The sequence below is a fragment of the Argiope bruennichi genome, chromosome X1 (assembly GCF_947563725.1).
Source record: "Argiope bruennichi chromosome X1, qqArgBrue1.1, whole genome shotgun sequence".
Lineage (NCBI taxonomy): Eukaryota > Metazoa > Arthropoda > Arachnida > Araneae > Araneidae > Argiope > Argiope bruennichi.
The window spans coordinates 90,533,274-90,557,566 of NC_079162.1; the positions used below are offsets into that span (position 1 = coordinate 90,533,274).

The following is a 24,293-nucleotide window of genomic DNA, read 5'->3' on the forward strand; positions in this document are numbered from 1 at the left end:
TCAAAGACAAACATATATAATTCCAAAAATGTTGTGGAATTTTTTTCGAACTCAGGAAGATCCAGAATGCATCAATTTGTGAAAATGCCATCTTTGAGATTTTAATTATTACAATTTTTTTTCACATTATTACATTTTTTGTAGGGGAAAAAATTAATTTCTTGAATATTTTAATATATGTAGATATGAATATTTGAGATAGCTTTGCAAATAAAAATCTTTACATATATATTTTTTCTATTTTACATGCCATATAAAAGAATAGTAGCAATTAGGAGACGCCACGAGTACATGGTTGAGAAACTGCCATATAAATAATCAAGCTGTCTCTTCGTTGATGGGTAAAATAATTTTATGGGGTCCTCCATATAAAATACGAACTTTCCTCCTACGGAAGAGGTTGAGCGTTGTCGGTGGGAACGGCTGTTTCAGTCATAGTTTTTAGACCTTCATCCTCAGTTCCCTAATTCCGGCTGTCACGATGCCGGTCATTCGGACCACACTGGATACTCAGGTAGAGGAGGATAGAGGCAGACTTTTCGGGTTGTAATAATATAACAAATACCCTGGTAAATAAGTATTTCAAATTTCCATATGGAATTTGCATTATGTTTTTTTGAAGTCAGCACAGTTAAAATAATTTGGATTTTTTAAAAAATTAAAAAAACCGACTTTAGATTTTAGACGCTTCATTTCAGAACTGAAGGCTGCTGGACACAATCCTTGGATTTCTAAAATAAAATAACCAAAGAATATTTTTCTATTTTTTTTAACTAAGAATGGCATTCTATTTGTCCAATTGAATCGAAATTCAAACAAGTATTTCAGATGATCAGATGATGCTCTGGTCATCTTTTAAATATTATATATATACATATATAAACAGGGTGTTTCTGAATTCATGGGCCAAATTTTAAAGATAGATAAAACAATATAAATAAGCATTTTTTGTATGGTAATATGGAAATGCAAAGTGTAGGCGGAACAAGTAGGTATACCAAAATCGGCTACTTCGACCCGCCAATAAGGAAAACGGATTTATCTGATTGACCGGACCGCCGGGATAGCAGCACTGGCGGGAACTAAGATTGAGTCCTAAAGCCCTGTTCCGACGACCTGTTCCCGCCTTGAGATTGGCACATTGTGCCCTCTTTCCCCTCTCGTTTAACCCCCGGGAGGCACCTCGAAATGAGGATGAGATGCTTCCGGCATGGTTGTTGGATATCGCCACCCTGGAGGGTACAGAAATAGGTGGGGTATCTGATTCCTCCCATCGATGACGGGACGTACTTCCTTCGGGGAGGGTTGTACCGTTGCCGGTGATGGCCCTTAGGACTCAACCACAGTTCCCAACAGTGTTGCTGTGTCGGCGGTCCAGTCGTTTAGTTTTATGATTTAAATCCGCGTGCCTACGTGGCGGGTCGGAGAGTCAGATGGATGACTTCTCCTCTCTTGCGGTTTTCTGGGGTTCTTTGATGTCAGTTCTTTTTACTGACAGTTTTCGGGAAGATCCCAATCACTGTCCACAGGCGGGAGTGGTCCAACAATGGGTCAGTTGGCAGATTCATGACCAAATCCGTAAGACTAAGGTCATCGGAGCGGGGCTTAAGGGCCATAGGGCATCACCGGTCATGGTGCAACCCTTCCAGTGGCAAGTACGTTCCGGCATCGGTAGGAAATATCCTCATATATGAGGTTCCCCCCCCCTCCAGTGAGAGAGCAAGTAAGTGTAAGTAAGTACGAGCAAGGCGGGAAAATACAATGTTTACGAAACCCCAATTGACTCTGATGAGAACCTCATTGTAAAACATTCAGTTGCTGCTGCAATTGTTCTTGAAACACTAGGCATGTCTGAAAGAGTACGCCTATCACTTGTTAGACGTTACCAGGCTTGTATAAATGTTGGAGTTGGCACATTTGTGCACTTACTGTAATATTATGTAAGTAAAGAGCTTCTTTTTCTTTTCCTCGGCATTTTTGTTCTCCCGCCAAAATTTCTCATTTCCGACCACTCATTGCCGCACAAAAAATGCTTCTTTATACGTATCTTGCCAACTTTTAAAGTTAGGCCAATGAATTCAGGGACATCCTGTATATATGTATATATAAAATAAGTGGAATGATCTCACAGAAACTTTCTCGAAGACTCTTTAACAAATTTACTTATGCATTATCTAAATAAAGGGAGTGTAAGTAAATAGCATTATTAATTGCATATAAGTAGCGAACAATAATTACGAAAGATTATTAACATGAGATCATTGGCTATTAATCTCTGGGATTCGGTTAATACACAAGTTTCAGAACGCCGAATATGTATTTCTTTCCGACCGATTGAAACCAAAATTTGACAGAGACCTACAGTTTTAGTCACAAAAATAGATGCCGAATTTCAGATATTTAAGTCATTGAGTTTTTGAATTACCGCGATTACATGCTTGTGAAAGCACTGAATGGCAGACAGTCAATTCCTAGACGAATTTGATTCCACATTTGATAAAGACCTAGACTATAGATGCTAAATTTTTATACAAATTTTTATTTATCTATTCTTTTGGTTCTGTATTTATTACGATGATTGATATCCGAACAGTTGAACACACAAACTTCCTCTGAATGGATTTCGTTCAAAATTTGATATATATCTACAAATTTGGTGGAAAAAACTATGTTCTAAATTTCATCTGTCTAGCTCAAAACATCTTTGTGTTATGGTGTTTACAGATAGACATGCAGATACAGTTCCAAAAACGGTGTTTTTTTGTTTTGTTTTTTTTAATTCTTTTTTGGATTCAAAGAATCCGAAACTGGAAATTCGTGGAAATCTCGAATTTGAATTTTTTGCGATTGCAATATTTTCTCATTGCATACTTCTTATACGAGAAAGTAAAAATCTGAATAAAAATAAAAATGAATTAAAAAGAAGTCAGATAAGAGAATCCAAAAATAATAGTAAAAATTAATTACAAAAAGAAGCATAACATTTTTATAATAAATTTAGTCCCATATCCTAACATTACATTGAATATGCTGGGACTGATGAGGAGGCGAAGTTATTGCAAAATAATAAATGATCGCCAGTACTATTTTAAAAATTTATCGTTCTAACATCGAAAAGCTAGACTGAAGCACTTGCATGAATATGCTGGGACTGATGAGGAGGCGAAGCTATTGCAAAATAATAAATGATCGCCAGTACTATTTTAAAAATTTATCGTTCTAACATTGAAAAGCTAGAGTGAAGCATTTGCATGAATATGCTGGGACTGGTGAGGAGGCTAAGCTATTGCAAAATAATAAATGATCGCCAGTACTATTTTAAAAATTCCTCGTTCTAACATCGCAAAGCTAGAGTGAAGCTTTTGCATGAATATTGCATTTTGAATTTATGTATTGACATGAGTGAAATTCTAATATCTCAAAACTTGTCAACGTGTTGTAATATAGTTTTCACTTCATAAAATAAGTTTGAACTTTTGTACATATAATTTCTTCAAAACAAAGAAGCAAAAAGACGTTATAGTATTTTTAAAACTTTTGTATAGATATCTTCCTGTTTTACTTTCGGGAAATTTTCAACCTAAGCATGCGCTGTAAGATTAAAAACATTAGTTTTTTTACAAAATTACAGCTCTATCTATAGCCAAAATTCTGTTTTATTTATTATTATTTAATATATGACGAGCGCATCATGTGGAGAATTTACTTTTCAGTTTTTGTTTCATTTGAACTAGTAGAACCCTTTCCACAACCCTCTGAGTGAGTGTCGATTAAATCAGGTGTGTACTTTGTTTCATCTTTTGATGTAACAGGTTAGAGTTCCGAGAAGGAGGAGTTTTCTGGCTATTAAACATTTGTAACTTGACACCTAATAAACCTCAGAAAATAATCTAGAACATGGGGCGAAAATCACCAGGTTTCCTTCCTGTAAGCTGCTTCTACGCTCAACGGAAGTTTTAACTTGAACCGAAAGCCTTTTAAGACACGCGAAAGCGTGGTCTCTGGAAGATTCTTTGAATCATTTTTTTTCTTTTATATTCGTTTTTATTACATTTATATAAAGATAACGACATTTCGTGACGTTCATAGGAGAAAATGTCTCCCAAACATCTCAATTGAAAAGGAATCATTTCAGTCACGCAAATGGTCGTTATTTATCTTGCGATAAAGGTTAATAGTAAAAATGGAAACTTGGAAAGCGTGTTATGAAGAGATAGTCGTTGGCAAAAAGTAGAGGAAACAAATTTTACTTATCCATTGCGCTTACATAGAAGAGATGCTTCTTCTTTTGCAATCTATGAAAAATACATCAGAGAGTCGAAATTGTTTATTGAAATGGATTTTTTGTTAGGTTGTTGCAAAAGTAATTTCAGCGTTCACGAAATAAAGTCTTAACTATATTTATAAAAGATTTTTGGCAGCCATATCATCTATTCCATTTGACATGGTTAGCTGTCACTTAACCTTACTTTTGACACAAGTTGAGCATGAAATTATTTACAGCTATTCGGAGATTTTCCTTCCTTCTCTATCTTAGCCCCAAATTACGTTCAGGGAATGCAGACCTATTATGGTGTCCCAAAAGCTTCTTTCTCATCGCGCTAAGCAGGCTTATCTATTAACCGTCTATGTCATCAGTTTCAGTCGTACCAGGGGCCGCGGTGACATGGTGGTAATGTCTCGGCTTCGGAACTGGAAGGTTTCAGGCTCGTGACCCGATTTCACCGAAGAACCGTCGTGTAAGGGGGTCTGTTGCACGTTAAATCCGTCATCCCACCAAACATCCTCCAGCTGGTGTGGTGTGGAGAGGGGGGTGCCAGCTTAAGTGTCGTCCTCGTCATCTGACTGTGGTTCAAAATGACGAGGTCCGTCCCAAAACAGCTCTAGTGTTGCTTTAAAAAACGGGACGTTAATATAACTAAACTCAGTCATGCCAGAGCTCTACTACACCCCAAACTCTACCGCTCTACTGTCCATTTGGTGGATTGGAAAGACGTAATTTTCTACGAGCTCCTTCCTAAAGGTGAAACAATAAATTCTACGAAATATTATCATCAAATGGATCAATTGAAAGCTGCCATAGCAAAAACACAGCCAGAATTAATGAACCGACGAGACGTCGTTTTTCGTCATGACAACGCGAGACCACATATTGCATTAGTCGCAAGTGAGGAGCTCTTACAGTTTGATTGGGATATTTTACCGCATCCTTCATACTCTCCAGATCTCCTTCCATCCGATTATTTCTTTTTTCTGTGCTTAAAAATTTCTTTTCGCGATAAGCTCTTTAAATCCCTCAGCGAAATAAAAGCGCACCTCGGGGATTATTTTTTGTACGAAACACAACAATTTTGTAAAGAAGGCATGATGAGGCTTCCTCAAAGTTGGAAGAAGGTAATACAACAAAAGGATTCTTATATAAAAAAATAATATCTTAAACAGTAAATATTGATACTCATTTCATATTAGAAATAGAAAAGAAACTTATGGGACACCCTAATATAAAGAGAACCGAAAAGTGAATGATTAGATGTGCAAGAAAAACAAGGGAATAATAGTTCTTTCTGTTTATAAAGAGTGTATAAGGAAATAAAAATTCCTTCAATCTTAAAGAATGAATATTAAAAGAATTCAGAATATCGAATAATGTATATTGCACTCAGATTTCAACTATTTCAATCATCGCAAAAAACTTTATTTTTGACCAAACATAAAGAAACAGGAACATAGCAGTTCAACGAGCACAAAGAGAAGGAACTAAAATTTGTCATCAACATGAAAAATGACATGCTCCTCGTTTTTCACATTCGATCGATTTTTTATGAGCTCTGTGCAGTCAAAGCAACACGTCTGCTGTTTTGACTGGAGCTTGAAAAATGGTTTGTTTACTGTCTAAACGAGTAACGTCCGTGTGAATCTAGTAAAAGACGAATAAACGAAGTTGTATCAGCTTGCTTAATCCAGATGACTTTGTATAAGTCACAGAGTTCTAATTAAACCTTATGCAAGCTGTAAGCGGAAAATTTGTTTTATGATATTAATTCCTTGCCAAAGAAACTTGACATGAAAACAAATTAATTAAAAAGAAAGATAATTTTTCATTAAAATCTTTAAAAGTACATGGTTGCTGATCTTGGAATAATGTTTCTGTTGTAGCATTTCAATGAAAACACAAAATAAAATTGAAACTACCCATTTTGAAGGTATTGGCGTTTTCCAATACCTTCAAAAGTATTCTACTGAATACAATTGTTATTCAGTAGAATACTTTTCATATACTGGATGTTGAAGTCCTCAAATACAGAATATGTTGAAGTCCTCAAACTTTCGATTTTTTTTAAATACTAGAGGAGTCAAAATGCTTTTCTGTTTGAATGAAAATATAAACCAATTAGCGCCCATCCTTCTGTTTATAGGATAGTAGAATGTCACTTTCGTGGTTTGAATTGCTTAAAATTCTTTATTTAATAAATCAATCTGCATTCTCAAACTCCACAATAGGTTTCCGATTGGAAAATACTACAAATTAGCCATAGTTTGAAGATTTTAAATCTTTTGTTCCTTTAATTTGTTTTCAAAATAATGTAAGGAAATCTAAAATAAACTTTATGTTCTATAAACACTATATTTTAAAAAAACTTTTAATATATACATAAAAAAAATGTATTTTTAAATTATTTTCTACAGAAAAATGCAATGAAAAAATTATATTTAGGAAGGAAAATATATTTCACAGTCTTTGTATTTTTGGCGTATCTTAACAGAATTTTATTTCAACTTATACTTTAAATTAAGTTGGATATTATAATTTTCCAGAAGTTTGTTGTGTACAACTTTTTTAAGCCATTTAAGCGAATGAAATTTTTCAAAAATTCTTGCTTGCGAGTATTTTTCTGGTGTCTTCTATAAAATCCTTTTAAAAACACTACGCTCTTTTTTTTACTGCGAAATACCTCTTCCTTCAAGCGCATATTATTTGTGTACAAAACTGGATTCTATAATTTTGGTCTTCGGGGATTTGCTTAAGTGGAAACAACGGAAATCGTAAAACACATATTCATTAAGGAAATTATAATAAATTATTTTCTCAAGGCCAAAACTCTTCAAAGTCTGCAATCGATCTATTTCCGGAGATCAAACTCTTTACGTACTAATGCCTTCGGTAGCAACAGGGAGGTCATTAATTATCCTTTAGAGTAATCACGCAACTTCAGGAGTAATTACATCCACTTTTTTTCCTCTTTGCTTCTAAAAGCCTCAACACAAAACACACGTCATCTTGCTTCGTAATATTTAAGTTTCTTGAACTTGCATTGTTTCGTACATTTGTTGCTGTTTCTATTAGTTACAGGAAGTTAAGCGAATTGCCAAGAATAGTGTTTGTTCTGTGGAAGTATTTCTAGAAAATCTACAATGGTCTGTTTCGAAGAAATAAATTATTTGTTCGTATTCATAAGTATTTCTATTGTTGAATTGCTAACAAATGCATGTGGTAATTCATAAAGAGTATAATAAAAATAAATAGTAAAAAAAAAAGTAGGCTTTATTAATTTTTATTTTAGAAATCTAGATTTTCATGTCAGATCGTTATCATCGCTGCTGTATCAAAATGTCGTATGTCAAATTTTCCAAATTATTTTATTGATGCAAAGCACATGTAAAGTTTAACCATATTTGCTCTCAAAATATTGCATGTGATTTGTTTCTGTTGTATGCTGCAGCAAAATGCCATATGTCACTATTGAATCCAACTGTTGCTTCAAAATGTCGTATATTTTACTGTGCATTATTTGATATACCATATTATAATACATTAGAGACGATATATGTTTTCCTGAAAAATGGGCGATGGTTAGAAAAATTAATATGCATTTCGTTAAAGTAGGCATCGATCGCTGTGGATAAAATTCGAAAATGAAATATATCTTTCAAATTTCAAAAAATAGTAACTTATTTTGAGATCATTTTAAACTAAAAACGAACAAGTTGTTTTCTTCTTGCTCTTAGTTCCGTATTTATCCTGAAATCATGTCATGCTGCATTAGCCAGGTTGTAAGGTCTTGGTTAAAGGATTCCAAATTTGAAATTCGATTCCGTTATTGAGAAATCTGCCATATATATACGAATCCGTTCTTGCTAAATCCGATGCAGAGATTAAACTTTCTTCTCCCTGACATGGCGCAGATATTTAGAAACCGAGATGACGCTTCAAGTGTCTTTCTAATCACCTGATCACCTTCCAAAATGAAGAAGTTAACTCCAAAGAAGCCCATGCATTGTTTCAAAATGGTACGATAATATTAATGAGTTAAACTAACATATTATTCAGTTTTCAAAATGGCAGATGAAAAGAAATTTATAAATTTTAATTTTATTCGTTATCTATGTATTCAAATAATTGGAATAACAAAAAACTTGTTCACTAACCCCAAAAAATATTCCGATTTTGTCAATTTTTATTTTGTATGAAAAGTTATAAGACCTAGATTTGTAATTAATGGTAGCCGCTTCTCCACCACCCCCATTTTCGAAAAAATTCACAAAATTGAACTTGAATTGAATTGAACTTTGCAAAATTCTGAGCTTCAGCAACTACATCAATTTCATTAGTTTTATTCACCACTTTGCAAGGATAGATAACCAAATAACCCCTTAACTGTGGTGGCCGGTCTGTTCAAGGATCATTTTTCAGTCAAAATTGGAAAATCGATGTGTTCGTCGATTTTCCGAAATTCTCAGGATAACGAGTTCCCTTAATTACCGAATTCCAAATTTATGATAGTAATTAATACATTCAACTTCAGGAATACCTGAAAGCATTTATAGAATAATTGACAACACTCAATACATTAATTTTAAGATCAATGTTCGAAATATCTCAGAAAAAAGTTGAGAGAATTCATTCAAAGAAAAGATAGAAATGGCAAGGAATCATATAAAACTGAAATTCATTGTTTGAACACAGACGTTGATAAATATGATGATGAAATAGAAACAATCAGATACTGGCTGAGAATTCGTTTTCGTAATCTAATTGTTTTAAATTGAGTGGTTCGTCTCCAATCTCACCAGTCAATCTCCAATCTCACCAATCAATCTCCAATTTCACCAATCAAATTAATCAGCAATTAAATCTTTAAAAATATTACTAATATTAGATTCTTGTAACAAAGTCCATAGAATTTTCATTCCCTATGGACAACAACAGTTAAATATTTGTAAAAGCTCTTTAAGAGGTGAACTTTTGTGAATCAATGTTTTCATATATAATGATAAATTCATAAAAATGTAATAACAATAAAACATAATAATACATATTTTCATGCATAAAAATGTATGATTTATCTAACCTTATTACATTCACAACAACCCAAAATTCAAACCACAAACAACTTTTACAGTCATTGGCATAAATGCATAAAAATCTGTATAACTTTCGAATCATTGCCTCGAAGATTTATAACAACTTCTAAATAATAAAACCGTTTTCTCTCCGTTGTCAACATATTTCCCCATCCATTGATGTAGAAATTATTATCATTTTATGAATGAAGGTAGAATTCTTTTTACTTTCTTGTATATACAAGTATACTCAGAGAAAGAATTGCAATCATCAGAAAATTTGACCTCGAGATTTTGATGAATTCCACATTTTCGGATCTCCCTAAATCCGAAAAACACATTTTTGGAATTATGCCTATATGTCGCTTCATCTGTCTATCTGTAAGAATGATAACTCAAAAGCGCTTTGAACTAAATGAATGAAATTTGGTTTAAATCGAATTTTTAGGTATCTATCAAATTTCGAACGAAATCCATTCAAAGGAAGTCTATCTGTCCAGCTGTTCAGATATAAGTTAACACACTAACATCAAACCGAAGAGAGCGCGCGGGATAAAAATCAGTACACAGATTTAACATCTATATTGTACATATCTACCAAATTTTGAGCTAAATCCGAGAAGGGTTTGAGCATCTGTCCGTCTGTACTTTCAAAAGCATGTAGATGAGATAGCTCAAAAACACAACTATGCAAATATATTAAATTTGGTATTGATTTTGTGATTACGATTGTAATTCTGTGTCGAATTTTGGTTTCAAACAATTAGGGGAAAGCTATTTAAAACATAAATGCACCATTATTAGAGTGTATGCGAGAAAGTTTTGGGGCGATCCCTCCCTGGTTTGGTCACTCAGCTGATCTTGCTGAGCTCGCTTACTACAAAAAGTAAAAAGCTAGATACATAAAAGTACTCATATTTATAATCTAGAGCACAGTTCCATATTAAATTTAGAAAAAAAATCCATGAAGAGATTGACCACCTGTTGGTCTGTACCTTTGCCTTTATGCAAACGCGAATATTCAAAAACATAACAACTTAAGTAAATGAAATTTGGCTCATAGTTTCAGCATTTAAAATGTAGACCATATCAAATTTTGAGCAACATCTATCAAAGTGTTATCCGTCTGTTTGTCTGCTCTTTCACATGCTTTAAACGTGGTAGCTCAAAAATGCAATGATTTAAATATATGAAATTCTATATATGATCTTGTGACTACAATTTTAGTTCTACGTTAAATTTTGGTTTTCATAGGCCGATGAAAAGATGTTCATAATACTTATTCCGTTTTCTGGTACTTGTATATTAACCACATCTTCCATTAATCGCCAAAAATAAAACTAACTTAAGGGGTTCCCAAAACTTTCTCGTATAATCTCTAATAAAGGTATTATTTCAGTGAACGCTTTTCATGGTATTGGCGAACAATAGTTACGAAATATTAACTTTTAGCTTGAATTTAGCATTTTTTGCTGAATCTACTGTGTGATCCTTGATCAGTTTTTAGGCACTTAATTTCTGGCATGCTTTTAATAGTATAGACACATTTTTCCCAACTGATTGAAACAAAAAAATTGACACAGAACTACAATTGCAATCACAAAATCACATATCAAATTTGATGTATTTACATCATTGCGTTTTGGAGTTATCGCATTTACATGCTATTGAAAAGAAAGACCGACAGACTGTCAACCTCCTGTTGGATTTGGCTCAAAAAGTGATAGATGTCTACACTATAGATGCTAGATCTTTATATTGAATTTTATCCATCAAGAGTTTTTCGTTTTGTAGTTGTCATATTAACTAATATTCGAATAGCTGGACAGGCAGACTTTCTCAGAATCAGTGATCCTTGGTCAGTTTTTAGGAACTCAATCTCTGGCATGCTTTTAATAGTATAGACACATTTTTCCCAACTGATTAAAACAAAAAAATTGACCCAAAGCTACAATTGCAATCACAAAATCACATATCAGATCTGATGTATTTAAGTCATTGCGTTTTTGAGTTATCGCATTTACATGCTATTGAGAAGACAAACCGACAGACTGTCAACCTCTTGTTGGATTTGGCTCAAAAAGTGATAGATGTCTATACTACAGACGTTAGATCTTTATACTGAATTTTATCCATCAAGAGTTTTTCGTTTTGTAGTCATATTAACTAATATTCGAATAGTTGGACAGACAGACTTTCTCATAACGGATTTTGCTCAAAATTTGATAGAAATCTACAAAGTTGGTTTAAAGATTGTATACCAAATTTCATCCGTCTAGCTCAAAGCATTTTGTGGGTTATCTTTGTCACAAACTGATGGAAGAAAAGATATATATAATACCAAAAATGTATTTTTCTAAATCAGAGAGGTTTAAAACTTGGAGATTCGCCAAAATCTCGAGCTCTAATTTTTTAACGATTATAACATTTTTTCTATACTTCGTATACGAGAAAATAAAAAATCTGAAAATAAAAAGGTCTGAAAATAAAAATCTGAGCACTCGTGACGTTCACAATTTTACTAAAGGATCAGAATTTTTATGCAGTGAAAGGAGAGGATAACATCTTTATTTGGGAGTATGAAAAAAAGTTACGAGGAGACCTTTACTGCTAGTTATATAACAGTTGACAGTTCGCAAGTGAGTTAGTTGGAATCAAAATTACATACCTCGTGCAATTTCACACAACTACGTCATCACAAGATTCCCAAAGCCAGATCACTAACACAAACTATCGAATGTACTACAGAATTAGATACAAGATTTGATAGTTTCCATTTGTACCGAAGATATATTGACTGGCCACATCTTTGAATCTCTTCTCCAGTTAATGCACTCTGGCACGCCATGACAGAAGGGAATATCTCATGTGCCGGTGATAATAATAATCCTTTTATTGAACCTTGGTAAACGTAATAAAAACATTTCTTTAAAATATTTTTGACATGCAATGAAGTAGTTAGAACAAAAAAGTGGCAAATTATTTTATTCTCCGTTTTATTTTATTTTCATCGTACTTAACTTTTTGCAACATGGATGAAATGAATGGGGAAATAAAATTTCTTTTTAACTAATAATATTTTTTTTTTTTTTTTTACCTTTCCGTATATGAAATTTACAAAGGAAAATTCGTATTAAGATTCGGCAAAAATTACGACTTTGATATTTTGAAAAAGTTCAAATCTCTCTGACTCCTAAAATCATATTTTTGGAATTATGTCTATCTGAGAATTCAATACCTCTAAACTGCTTTGAGCTACGCGGATGAAATATGGTGTATGGTCTTAACACGAAGTGTATAGATTTTTGTCTATTTATATGTCTGTCTATTTGCCGATTTGAGTGAAGTGTCACGGAGTTCTTGAACTCAAGGTTCTTAACCTCCGAACATAACAGGTGAATAAAGTAATGGCATAGCAATGAGATTACGTAGTAAATGGTTGTGCTAAGATGAATAGATGATTAACTTAACAGGTAACCCCAGATGCTTAAACTAGGAGGGGATAACCCCGACATGGTTATAGAATACTAATAAACATGTATTTATAATTTTTTTCATGTTATCTTTTGGGTTTAATGACACATTTTAGCATTATAGCATTCTTGACAATCTTAAAATTCAAGTGTTAATATTTTGTTTTTTTTATTACAACTGACATTATTTGAAGCACTTGATCATATCTTTCACGAAAATCTAAAATGTAATGGTATCTTTTAAGGAGTGCTTAAACTTTTCAAAAAATTTCGACGTTTGATTTTATTTTTACTAAATCTATACATTCTATTAAAGGTATTTTTAGCATTTCATGAAATTAATGAAATTATTTTGCTATAAGGAATCAAATAAAGAAAGCTTTCATCTTTGGAAAGATTATCTTACTCAAGTTCTTTTTCATAAAGATGGTTTCAATGGTTTAATTTATGGAGTGTTTATTTAATTTATGGAATGTAAGATCTAGCTTTTTGTAGGTAACTAATAAAATGAATCCCACCATCTATGTTAAATAAAGGGGAGGGGAAGGAGAACCTTCTTCCCCCGCGTCCCCCCCCCCTTTTTTTTTTCTTTTTTTTTTTGAAAAATGCACGAAATTTTAGGATGACCTTTCAAACCTCTTCTAATACTTTGCTTTAGAAAAGGGTTTTAGTTTTGGAACAACATTTTTATCAGACAATATATTAACATCATCAAAATCATTTAAGAACTTCAACTTTGACAGATGTAGACTCAGATGGGGAAAGGTAGGCAATCAGATCTCAATTATTGTTAACTTGATAACAGCCCACCTAGAAGGCAGCATCTTCTGTTTTATCACTATTTATACATAAATCACAAAATATGCATTATTTTTATTTTCTAATATCGAATAAACCAGTGATGGGGAAATAGAACTAGTTTTATTGCTTATTAATTTAACTCTTTTTCACCAAATCTGTATGCATGGAACTATTTGAAAAATGCTACAACTGGTAACTGCTAGTAATACCAGATATTCATTGCTTCTATAGTCTTTCAAGAATATAAATTCATAATAAGATTCAGGTTATTAAGTCTCTCCTGTTCATTATTTAGAGTACAATTCAGTGAAGTCCGGTCCCTAATTTTCTGTCAAGTTATTAGTTCAGATTCAAGAATATATCCTTTTTATCTTCCAGAACGGTCTGCCATCTCATGACAATCCGTACGTGTTTAACGGGGACTTCGTCGATCGTGGTAATCAATCGATGGAAGTGCTGATGATACTACTAGCATGCCTTGTTGTATGGCCAGATGCTGTTTTCTTAAACAGAGGAAATCATGAAGACTTCATGATGAACGTGCGGTGAGTAAACAGAATTTTTACCTAACCTTGAAAACCAAAAATGAAGGGTTCTTGAATGGATCCTTTCGATGCTTGCCTCACTTGTATCTAATCCCCCCATATTTTGGGGGAACTTGAAATCAAAAAATAAGTGACATGTATTCTATATTAATTACATCAAGCATGTTAAAATCAAAAATAACTCGGTCTCATATAGGCAAACTTCAGGCTTACGATAGCCTTAAAATAAAAACTAACTCGGCTCAAGTTGGCAAACTTCAGGCTTATGACAGCCTTGAAATAAAAACTAACTCAATTCATGTTAGCAAACTTTAAGCTTATGACCCCTTAAAATAAAAACTAACTCGGCTCATGTTGTCAAGTTTCAGGCTTGTGACAGCCTTAAAAGTATATTTATAATTTTTAGTGAAGGATAGTACATAGAGTATCCCAAAACATCTCTGAATAAAACTTTCATTTCCAAGCATTGCTCTCTGACGTGCAAACAGAGATATAACCTTGTAGTTTGATTCTATATATAATGGCAGGGGTAACCTTGGTAAAGACAAATGATTGTAGGAAGAATATAAGCTTCCCCATTCAAATTTGTTTTACAAACAAATTTGCACCAATTATTCAATATCAGTGCATTCTGTTTCTTCTCGCAGTGCCAACCAGCAGAAGAGAATTTGGGAAGACCCTTCTTACCAAACTGCAAGGAAGGATACGTTTGTATCCGGAAAGTGCAACCCAGTATTTCGAGAATGTAATGATACTGAAAGGGTTGGCGAAAAATCGTAACACATCTTCTCGAAAAATAATCTGGATCGTGAAATTTCTGCATTTTTTTAAACTTCGCTTCTTTACACCATGCCTTACCTAAACTCAACTTACCATTTGTCAGATCAAATGAGTTGAGATGTATACCTTCAACATTGTCAGATCACCAGAGACCAATGCTTGAAAATATGAGAAACCTGGTTAATTGTTTTATAATAGTTTATATAAGTTTATTTCAGGAAGAAATAAACAATCACTGCACTAAAATACTGTGTAATAGAATAAGAACTACAATAGCAAAAGCAACGTTTTTTCTTTTGACGCTTAGCATCTTTATTACGGTCTTTCTTATTTCTGAGAAATATCTTGATCTCAATCAAAAGGCATATAAAGTATATCCATAATGTTGAAACTTGTAGGAGATTTATTTCCTTCCGTAGGCATAAATAACTAATAAAAGTAAATTTCCGTTTTCTAGCCCCATTCGTTGCCAAGCTTAAATGTTGGCACTATGCCGTTAACGCCAAATTTCATCGCCGCTAAGATACGATGATCGGTGTATTCGCTATGATTTTTCTCTGGGGTCTTGCAAACAGAAAAGTATCCTAATGATTAGTTCCAGAAATGAAAATAATTTTTTGTTCACGTTTTAAAATGATTCCAAATCTAGTAAGAAATTTAGGCTTCCCAATTTCAGTGAATTTTCGCTTTCAGTTTGAATCACCATGGTTCTTTATTACATTTATTTATCTATGAATAAGAATCAATTCTATTCTTACTGATGAAATCAAAGAAAACTTACTTGTCAAAAGCTCTTAATTTCAAAATAAGCTTAAAAAGGATTAAATTTCTTTTCGTTAATTTTTTATACATTGCTGTTTTTACTAAAGATGATTAATTATTAATAGTTTGAAATTTTAAAAATTAAGCTAACATGTCTGAAATTTCAACAAAGAGTTTTGTAACAAAATGTTACATAGACTAAGCAGAATGAATACTTATTTTGAGTCTCATATGTATTCACGAATTCACATGCTCTTTTTAATACTATATTCTTTGTAATGCTTTGTAATGTCCTTTTCGAAACTTGGCATCTTTGCTTCTATACTTTCTCTTTAAACTCTTCTTTTTCGACTCTTTTCTTTCAATGGTTGTGATGATCTACAAATTTTAGATGCTAAAAGCAAAGTAATTGTAACACTAAAATTACAAAATGCTTTAATTACTGTAAATAATACTGTAATACTGTACTGTGTACTGTACTAAATTACAAAATGCATTTAATCAATTTAGCCGGTCGATTATTCATTGTTACTATTTTTCGAATAATATTTTTTAATGAAATATGTTTATGTTCTATATCAAAGACATTTTTAAAATATAGATTAGATTTTTAAACCAGCTCTCTGAAGGTATCCGACTAGGCTGGGAAAGGATTTTTCAAAAAAACCCCAAATATTTTTAGGGTGTTTTTTTTATTAGTGTATGGATGAAATGATGAATAAAAGGGAAATTATTTAAATATATACATAGATTTTGAAGAAAAATCATATTTTGATGTAAATTTTAGCATTTATTTGCAAAAACTAGGATTGTTCCAGTGGAAAAAAAAAATTTACAGTTTTTAATTTTTCTTTGTAAAATTACATGTGTAACATATCTTAGAGTGTACTTAATTATTATCTAAGAATTATATTTAAATATAAAATTTTTGTGTGTAATATATGAGTTTATCTATGAAATTTTGGATTTTTTTCAACAAAATTTACATTAAACAATCATAAATCCGTTTCTAGAGCATTCAGCATCAAATCCAACGTTCATTACATTCTGCATAATACAACGAGCACTAATTATAAATTCCATTAAGATGTTTTGATTATTTTTCTGAAATATAACAATATACGTACAATAGAATTATTGAAAAACTCGTTCTTCAGAAAATGCATTAAAAGTTTTTAGATGCTTAAAAATAGGCATTAGTTGCATGTCAATAGTTTGCTATAATTTGGATTCTAATTGGCTGAGAGACAAAATAAAGACATCACTGGAAACAAAAATTTACCTATTTTTTGAAACAACAAAAAAATGCGAGTTTAATAAAATGCTTAAAAATAGGCTTTACTTGCATGTCAATAGTTTGCAATAACTTGGATTCTAATTGACTGAGAAACAAAATAAAGATATCACTGAAAACAGAAACATGCCTATTTTTTGAAACGGCAAAAAAAATGCGAGTTTTCCTCCAAATTCATGTTTTCTACCTACTCGGATACTTTAACATAAATTTGGAGTTTAAAAGTATTAATAGTGTTCATATTTGTCCGATTCATAATTTCTCATAAGTAAAAATATTAAAAAAGCGTTTTAATTCTTTAAAGTTTTATATAGAATTTACTAACATAAATTAGACATATTATCAGCTCTTAACTGAAGATTTTATTTGAATATCTTGTTAAATTATTTATAAATGAACTAGAAATAAAAAAAATTGATTGAATATGTTATTGTGAAAATAATTGTTTGCACGTAAAGGACTACTTCAAATCAAAGTCACAAAGACATGAAAATAAGGCTAATAAATCTTGATATGAGATTTCTGTATGCACAGGATGTCTCGTAAATAGAAGTAAAAACTTTAAAAAGGGGGAAAAAGCAATAGAAAGAATCAATTTTTATGAGTAAAAATCTATGAACCTGTTTTAATTTTATCTAGAATTTGCCAAATAAGTCATAATTAGACGTATTATCTACCTTTAATTAATTTTTTATTTGAATGTCTTTATATATGAACTTCAAATCGCAAATATTTCTGTTATATAAATATATTGTCTTCAAAATCATTTTTTTCATGCTTCAAATCGAATTAAAAAGGAGACATGAAAATTAGGTGCAAGAAAATATTGTTATGAGAGTCCAATATAAGGAAGTCTATTAAATAGAAATAAAAACTTCAAAAGACGGAAAAGGGACAATAGCAAAAAGCAGTTTTTGCAATAGAATAAGAGGTCGGAAACTCAAGGGGAGGGGTTACATAGTGAATTAAGAAAACGAAAACCAGATTAAATACACTGCACAAATTTAATGGAATACAAGTTTAAAATAGTCAAATAACAAAATTACATGCGACACCGACATTCGAAACGTTTATCATTTCAGATATCAAGTCTTTTAGACACTTTAAGCATTTAAATTAAGTACTCCAAAGGTTGTTGTTGATACTGTGTATTTATTCTATCTATCCTACTGCTTACGACTTAGTCATGTAATTGGGTTATTAACAAAAATGAGGAAAATCTATATTAAGATGCGTTATTTTTTTAAAAACAGTGAGTATTTTTCTTTGTCCAGAAGTTAATGAAATGAGGGATGAATATGCTAATCGATGTCTAGATGTATAGTTTTACTTTTCATTAAATCAATCAATTTTCATTAAATCAATCAATTTTCATTAAATCAATCAATTTTCCTTAAATCAATCATATTATTGATCAATCATATTATTGATAATTTTTCCAGTTTCAATTGCTGTTCCTTTATGCAATTTAGAAACTTTTTATTTCGCCCTTAATCGCGCTGCGTGATTAAGTTAACTATAAACTGTAACTATAAGGTATTAAGTATTGTTAATCTTATCGAGATATGTTAATGAATGCATATTAGCAGATAGAATAAGCTTTTTTTTCCAGAAATGCATCTCAGTGTAAGGTTTTTTTTAAACATTTTTTTTAATATAAACTGCTTTTTCCACCAGCTTTACAAAAATTGACCAAGAAATCTAAGTATGAATTTCTAAAAATGTTATTATTTAAAAATATGATTAATTTCTTTGCTATATAAATGTACATAATACATTTAGTTGAAGACCTTATGAAGTAATGAAGATAGCTTTAAAAAACTAAATAAGCGTGAAATTTCATGCTTACACTTTCATTGCATATCACAAGAAATGTCTCTGCTAGAAGATGTATATGCTAGTAGTTATTATAGAAAAAGTATCATATTCTTTCAAGTAGATTACGAGAACTATTCACCTAGATTATTAGCAAAGATTAGATATTAGTAATTCCAGTAGATAAAGATAATTATTCAAGTAGATTCCCATTATGTGAACTTTCTTTGCTAGAAAGTATGTATACTCATAGTTGTTATAGAAACATGTATCACACTCTTTCAAGCATATTATGAGAATTATTCACCTAGATTGTTGTAAAGATTAGAGATTAATAGTTCTAGTTGATTATGCAAACTATTCAATTAGATTTAGATTATGAGAGTTGTCTCTGCTAGAAGGTACTAGTAGTACTGCTAGAAGATACTATTTATTAGCAGTTATTAAAAATACAGGCATCATACTCTTTCCAGTAGTTGAAAACCACCAGAAAGTTTTTACCAAGTACCATATTTTGATGTCGAATCATCATCTGAAATTGAACCCTGAGGAAGGTTTATTACAGATAACTTTGCTGCTATGTATAAATACAATTAACAAGCTGTAACTATAAGATATCATTAAGTGCTTTTCTTATTGTCATATGCTACTTAAAGTTATATTAGCAGGCTCTAATACTTATACATTTCTTTTCAAGAAATTTATTTTAATGTTGAGCATTTATAATTTGTAAGTCTTTTAAATATAAACTAATATTTTTCCTGAGTTTTACAAGAATCTACGAAAAAGTTTACATATGAATTTCTAATGATATGATCGTTTAAAAGTATGACTAATTTCTTTTCTACATAACTGCATAAAATAGATTCAGTAGAATACCTTGTAAAGACAATTTTACACACTTAAATACAGATGAGATTTTATGCTTTTCATACTCATTGCTTATCACAAGTATAGTGTCTCCTAGAAGGTAACAAGGATCATACAGAACAAGTATTGTACTCTTTCAAATGGATGAAATCCAGTATGAATACTACATCATTACGTTATTACGGCCTACAATTACCATCTGAATATGATCTATGGTTAATTTTATAGGTGGTGGATCAGTAGTAAAATGTACTGATTTTTTAAATGATTTCACCGATTTAAAGTCAAAAGGATAAAGATGTTTCATTCTTATAGTTAATTTTCTTGTGATTTTCTTTGGAAGAAATTTTATTATCTTCTTACATGTATTCATCTTCATCCATATCATGGATTCTAACAAGTACTTTACTAAATTCTTTTCAACGCTGTGGAATATTCAGTTTCAAACGAATTGCTGAATTTTTTTGAAAATTTTTGATATGATACATAAATTTATACCTAGGAAATTTCATGGCAATTCATTTCAGGTATGTAAAAGCTTTAGTTTTTGTGATAGTGCTATGTGAAATCGTGTCCTTCTCCATTGCGAATCTCCAACAAACTAAACTTCGTTTTTTCATCAGTTATATTCTTCTTTTGTTGCAAAAATGCAAAATGGCAAGACTAGAATAATCAGGTTTGAAATACATATTCACGTCAGTCAAAGAAAAATTTTCAAATTCCATATTACATCCCCGGGATTTGTAAGTCTCCACTCTCAGTTCGTTCTTGATGAAGGTCTACTGAACATGCTTTCTTTTTTAAGTAATTTAACTCTGGAAGCGCAATAATTCTTGTTTCAAAATATCGACATAAGTTAAATATTTCACATGAATTATTATCATGTTTCTGCTAAAGTCTGAACATTCAAATTAGGTAAGTAAATTTTAATTTAAAACTATTCATAGTCATTTCAACTAATTGGAAATAAGGTGAGTGCTCCAATTGTATTCACTTAAACTAAATAATATACCTATAATTTCTTTCTTTTTGCAAGTGGTCTTCTCTGTAAGTAAGTTATAAATTCAATGGTTGATAAATACTATGAAAGCATTGTTACTGCGTAAAATGACTTGCAATTTTTTATGACATAAAATAGTTCGTCTATGTAAGTTACTTGCCGCATGTTGAGTTTGATTTCAATAAACTTATAATAATAACATGGTTTTGTCCAATCATTTTTATTTCATACTTTTTGATGTTTATTTAGAAATTTTACTTTCTAAACCCATAATATGAGTTATTTAATTACTTTCCACTTTAATGAAGAGTGATTGAGGCAATTGGTACATTAACTCTTTAATAACGAAGCGACTTTTCTTACCATAAAATGATAAGCACCTGATCCCCCGAAACAATTCGATCCATATATATATATATATATATATATATATATATAACCGTGTTCCCTCTCAAAAAGTTCTAAAAGGATTCTCTGAAGGTCGGATAGGGGGAAGAGGTTCATTCATCCATTCAATATCCAATGAGACAACTCAGCTTGTTATCATTGTTACAGCATTAAGTAGATGGGGGGGGGTTGGAATTCTAGGCTCTATAGTTGGGCCACAAAGTCCCTCAGAAGTACTGGACGGGGAGGGGGGGAATAAGTATCCGAAAGAGTGAAATTGAACGTTCAATTTATCTTTGATTAATCAGTTATTCTTTTTAAATAACAATACTTTGGAGTACATTGAAAATAATAACTCATACATAATAATTCTCATAACTCATACATAATAATTCTCATGACTCATACATAATAATTCTCATAACTCATACATAATAATTCTCATAACTCATACATAATAATTCTCATGACTCATACATAATAATTCTCATAACTCATACATAATAATTCTCATAACTCATACATAATAATTCTCATAACTCATACATTATAATACTCATAACTCAGGCTCATTATATTTATTCGTTGACCGTCATTCCTGTCGATGCCAAACCCGCAGTAGTTTGATGACAGGGCTTCGGATTCGCGAGTAGAGTTAGAAGTTCTGAGACTTGATCCGACTTTTAAAAAAAAACCTGCAAGTTAAATTCGTCGGGGTCAAATGTTTTTCTGAGACTTGATGTTAGGAGTCGGTTTTCCAAATGAGGTGGCTTTTATTTTTTTTTAAATGTATGAATTAATAGTCTTTATGGAGACTATTGATGGGACTCTAATGGGATAATTATTAATGAAACTTAAATGGGACTCTAATTTAATCTAATCTAATCTAATCTCTTTTTGTTAACATTCTATTTCTACAAGCGAAGAAAAATAAAGAAAACATTGCCATATAATCAAAAGTGAAGGTTAAACAATTTGAAAATTTGGGAACGTAATGCAGTTTCTTTAATAACATTCTGTACTTTAATATGTAAATGACGAACAGCTAAAAAGATGGCGATTTAACTGAATTTCAAACCTGCTTTGACTATATTCAAAATCCTTAAACAAACAGTGAATTAATTACTAAACCTATCACGTTCTATTGATCTCCAAATTACTAAATACTAATTCAAATATATTTTAACGGTCACAAATTACTAAGAGCTCTAGCTCTTAGCGCAAAAGTAAAGCAGTCATTGTGGAAGCTCTAGTGAACATTTACGACTTTGCTGTAATATTTAATTTCTTTTGTTGCAAGACAGCACAAAATTAGTCTGTTTAGGTTCTTTCCGCCTTTATTGAGCAAACTCTTGGCACTCGATTCAGTGATTTGCAAGTACTTTCAGCCGGGACCTTGACTTAATAGACTTTTACTGTGCCCTAAATGCATTCACTTATTTTTGCCCTGTTGCAAATTAACAGCATTATTTCTAGGGCTTTCAGCCTCTGTAGCATAGGGCGTCGCTTCCATTTTATTCCCATGATGCTAGACGCCAGATTTTTTTTTTCCATTTCTTAGTTTTTGCTCTATTAAAATGACTACTTCATTAGCATTCTAAGTTCCTTTCTGCTACGGCTCAACCCATTTGGTTCGTACTGACAGTTTCACACGCGATTTTCACCCAGTTTTAAAGGGGACCAACTTCGAGATTCCGTCAAGACGAAGAATGTTAACTTCTACTGTATGTAATATATCAAAGAAAAAAAGAGGAAGAAGAGAGAAATAACTTAGTTTTTCATTTTAGGATTCTAATAAATAATCTAAATCGGTTTATAAATAAGCAACACTCGATCCTTTGTTTGATATGTTTTAAAATAAAATACTGTTGTTTTCATCTAAAACTCTCCAATTATTTTACTCTTTTATAAATTAACCCCAAAATTCCATCAGAAGATGAAGAGTATTAACTTATATTGTTAATAACTATGATAGTAAAAAAATAAAACAAATTTCCATAAATTTTTGATTCTAAGGTTCTGATAAATAATCTAAATCAGCTAATTAACGAGTTCTAATGATTTTCTTTGTGTAATGCTTTACTAAAAAGATTGTTTTAAAATAACAAAATAGTTGTTTCATCTTAAAATTTCCAGATACTTTGCTCAATAAAAATATTATTTCAGGATTTCATCAGAAGACAAAGAATGTTAACTTCTGTTGTAGATAATAAAATTAACTTTTTAAGAATGTTAATTTCTTTTGTAGAGAGTAAAATTAACTTTGTCGGGAAGAAGAAAATGAAACAAATTTTCCTCAATTTTTAATTCTAGGATTCCAATAAATAATCTTAATCAGCAAATTAAAAGGTTCTAGTGGATTCTTTGCTTATCTCAAAAAAAAAAATGACTATTTTAAATTTAGACTTTTCATCTAAAAATAACAAAATATTCTGCTTTTTTATAAATGAACTTTATAATAAACGATTTCACGAAGATGAAAAATATTAATTTCTATTGTACGTATTATAATAAATAGTAATATGGGGAAAAAAGAAAAAACACAACTCTACCAATTTTTAATTGTAGAATAGCAATAATTGATCTAAATCAATTCATTAAAAAATGCAAATTGATTTCTCGTGTGATGCTTGAGAAAAGAAATGATGATTTTTCAATAAATTCATGAAAATTCCATTTAAAAATTGCGAAATATTACCTTTGTTTAAAAAAATGAAGATAGATCGAAACATTAGGAATAAATTCACTCACTTTGCCTTTATCGTATTGTTGTAATTAATTTTAGCATAATATAACATATTTCAAAGTCTTAACATGTCTGCCTTATTGTTTGATGAATTCTCTGGAATATTCTCAAACTGAAGAGTCTGAAAAACTGATTCATTGAAGAATGTCATTCACGCTGGTCAGGTGCAAACTTAGTGAATCGAACGTCCTTACACTGATGTGGGGTCAAATCTTAAAGAAGAGGGTCTTCGTCTTCTGATTATTGTTCAAAGTGACTAGGGTAGTCCTGTAATAATCCTCGCGCATCTTCAGAAGGGGGTTTTAATGTAACTAAGCTGAATTCTATAGCTTAAAATCTTAAATTTATTTTGATTACTACCATACTATATTTTAAGAAATTTCTGGACACATAACTTTTTAGTACATTCGGGTACAGTGAATCGTCGAATGTAAGGAATTTTTGGCTAATTTGCTTAGAAATCATTATAAAGGAGCTC

General features: G+C 31.4%; 1 protein-coding gene across 6 annotated transcripts in view; it reads left to right on the forward strand.

Annotated features, from left to right (window-relative positions):
* The window catches only part of LOC129958356 (serine/threonine-protein phosphatase with EF-hands 2-like), a 136,712-nt gene that overhangs the window by 61,532 nt on the left and 50,887 nt on the right, over window positions 1-24,293 (forward strand). For all 6 annotated transcript variants that reach the window (XM_056070786.1, XM_056070788.1, XM_056070789.1 and 3 more), the window contains one exon: window positions 13,995-14,161. In XM_056070786.1, coding sequence (XP_055926761.1) covers window positions 13,995-14,161 — 167 coding nt within the window. The remainder of the gene's footprint in view (window positions 1-13,994; window positions 14,162-24,293) is intronic.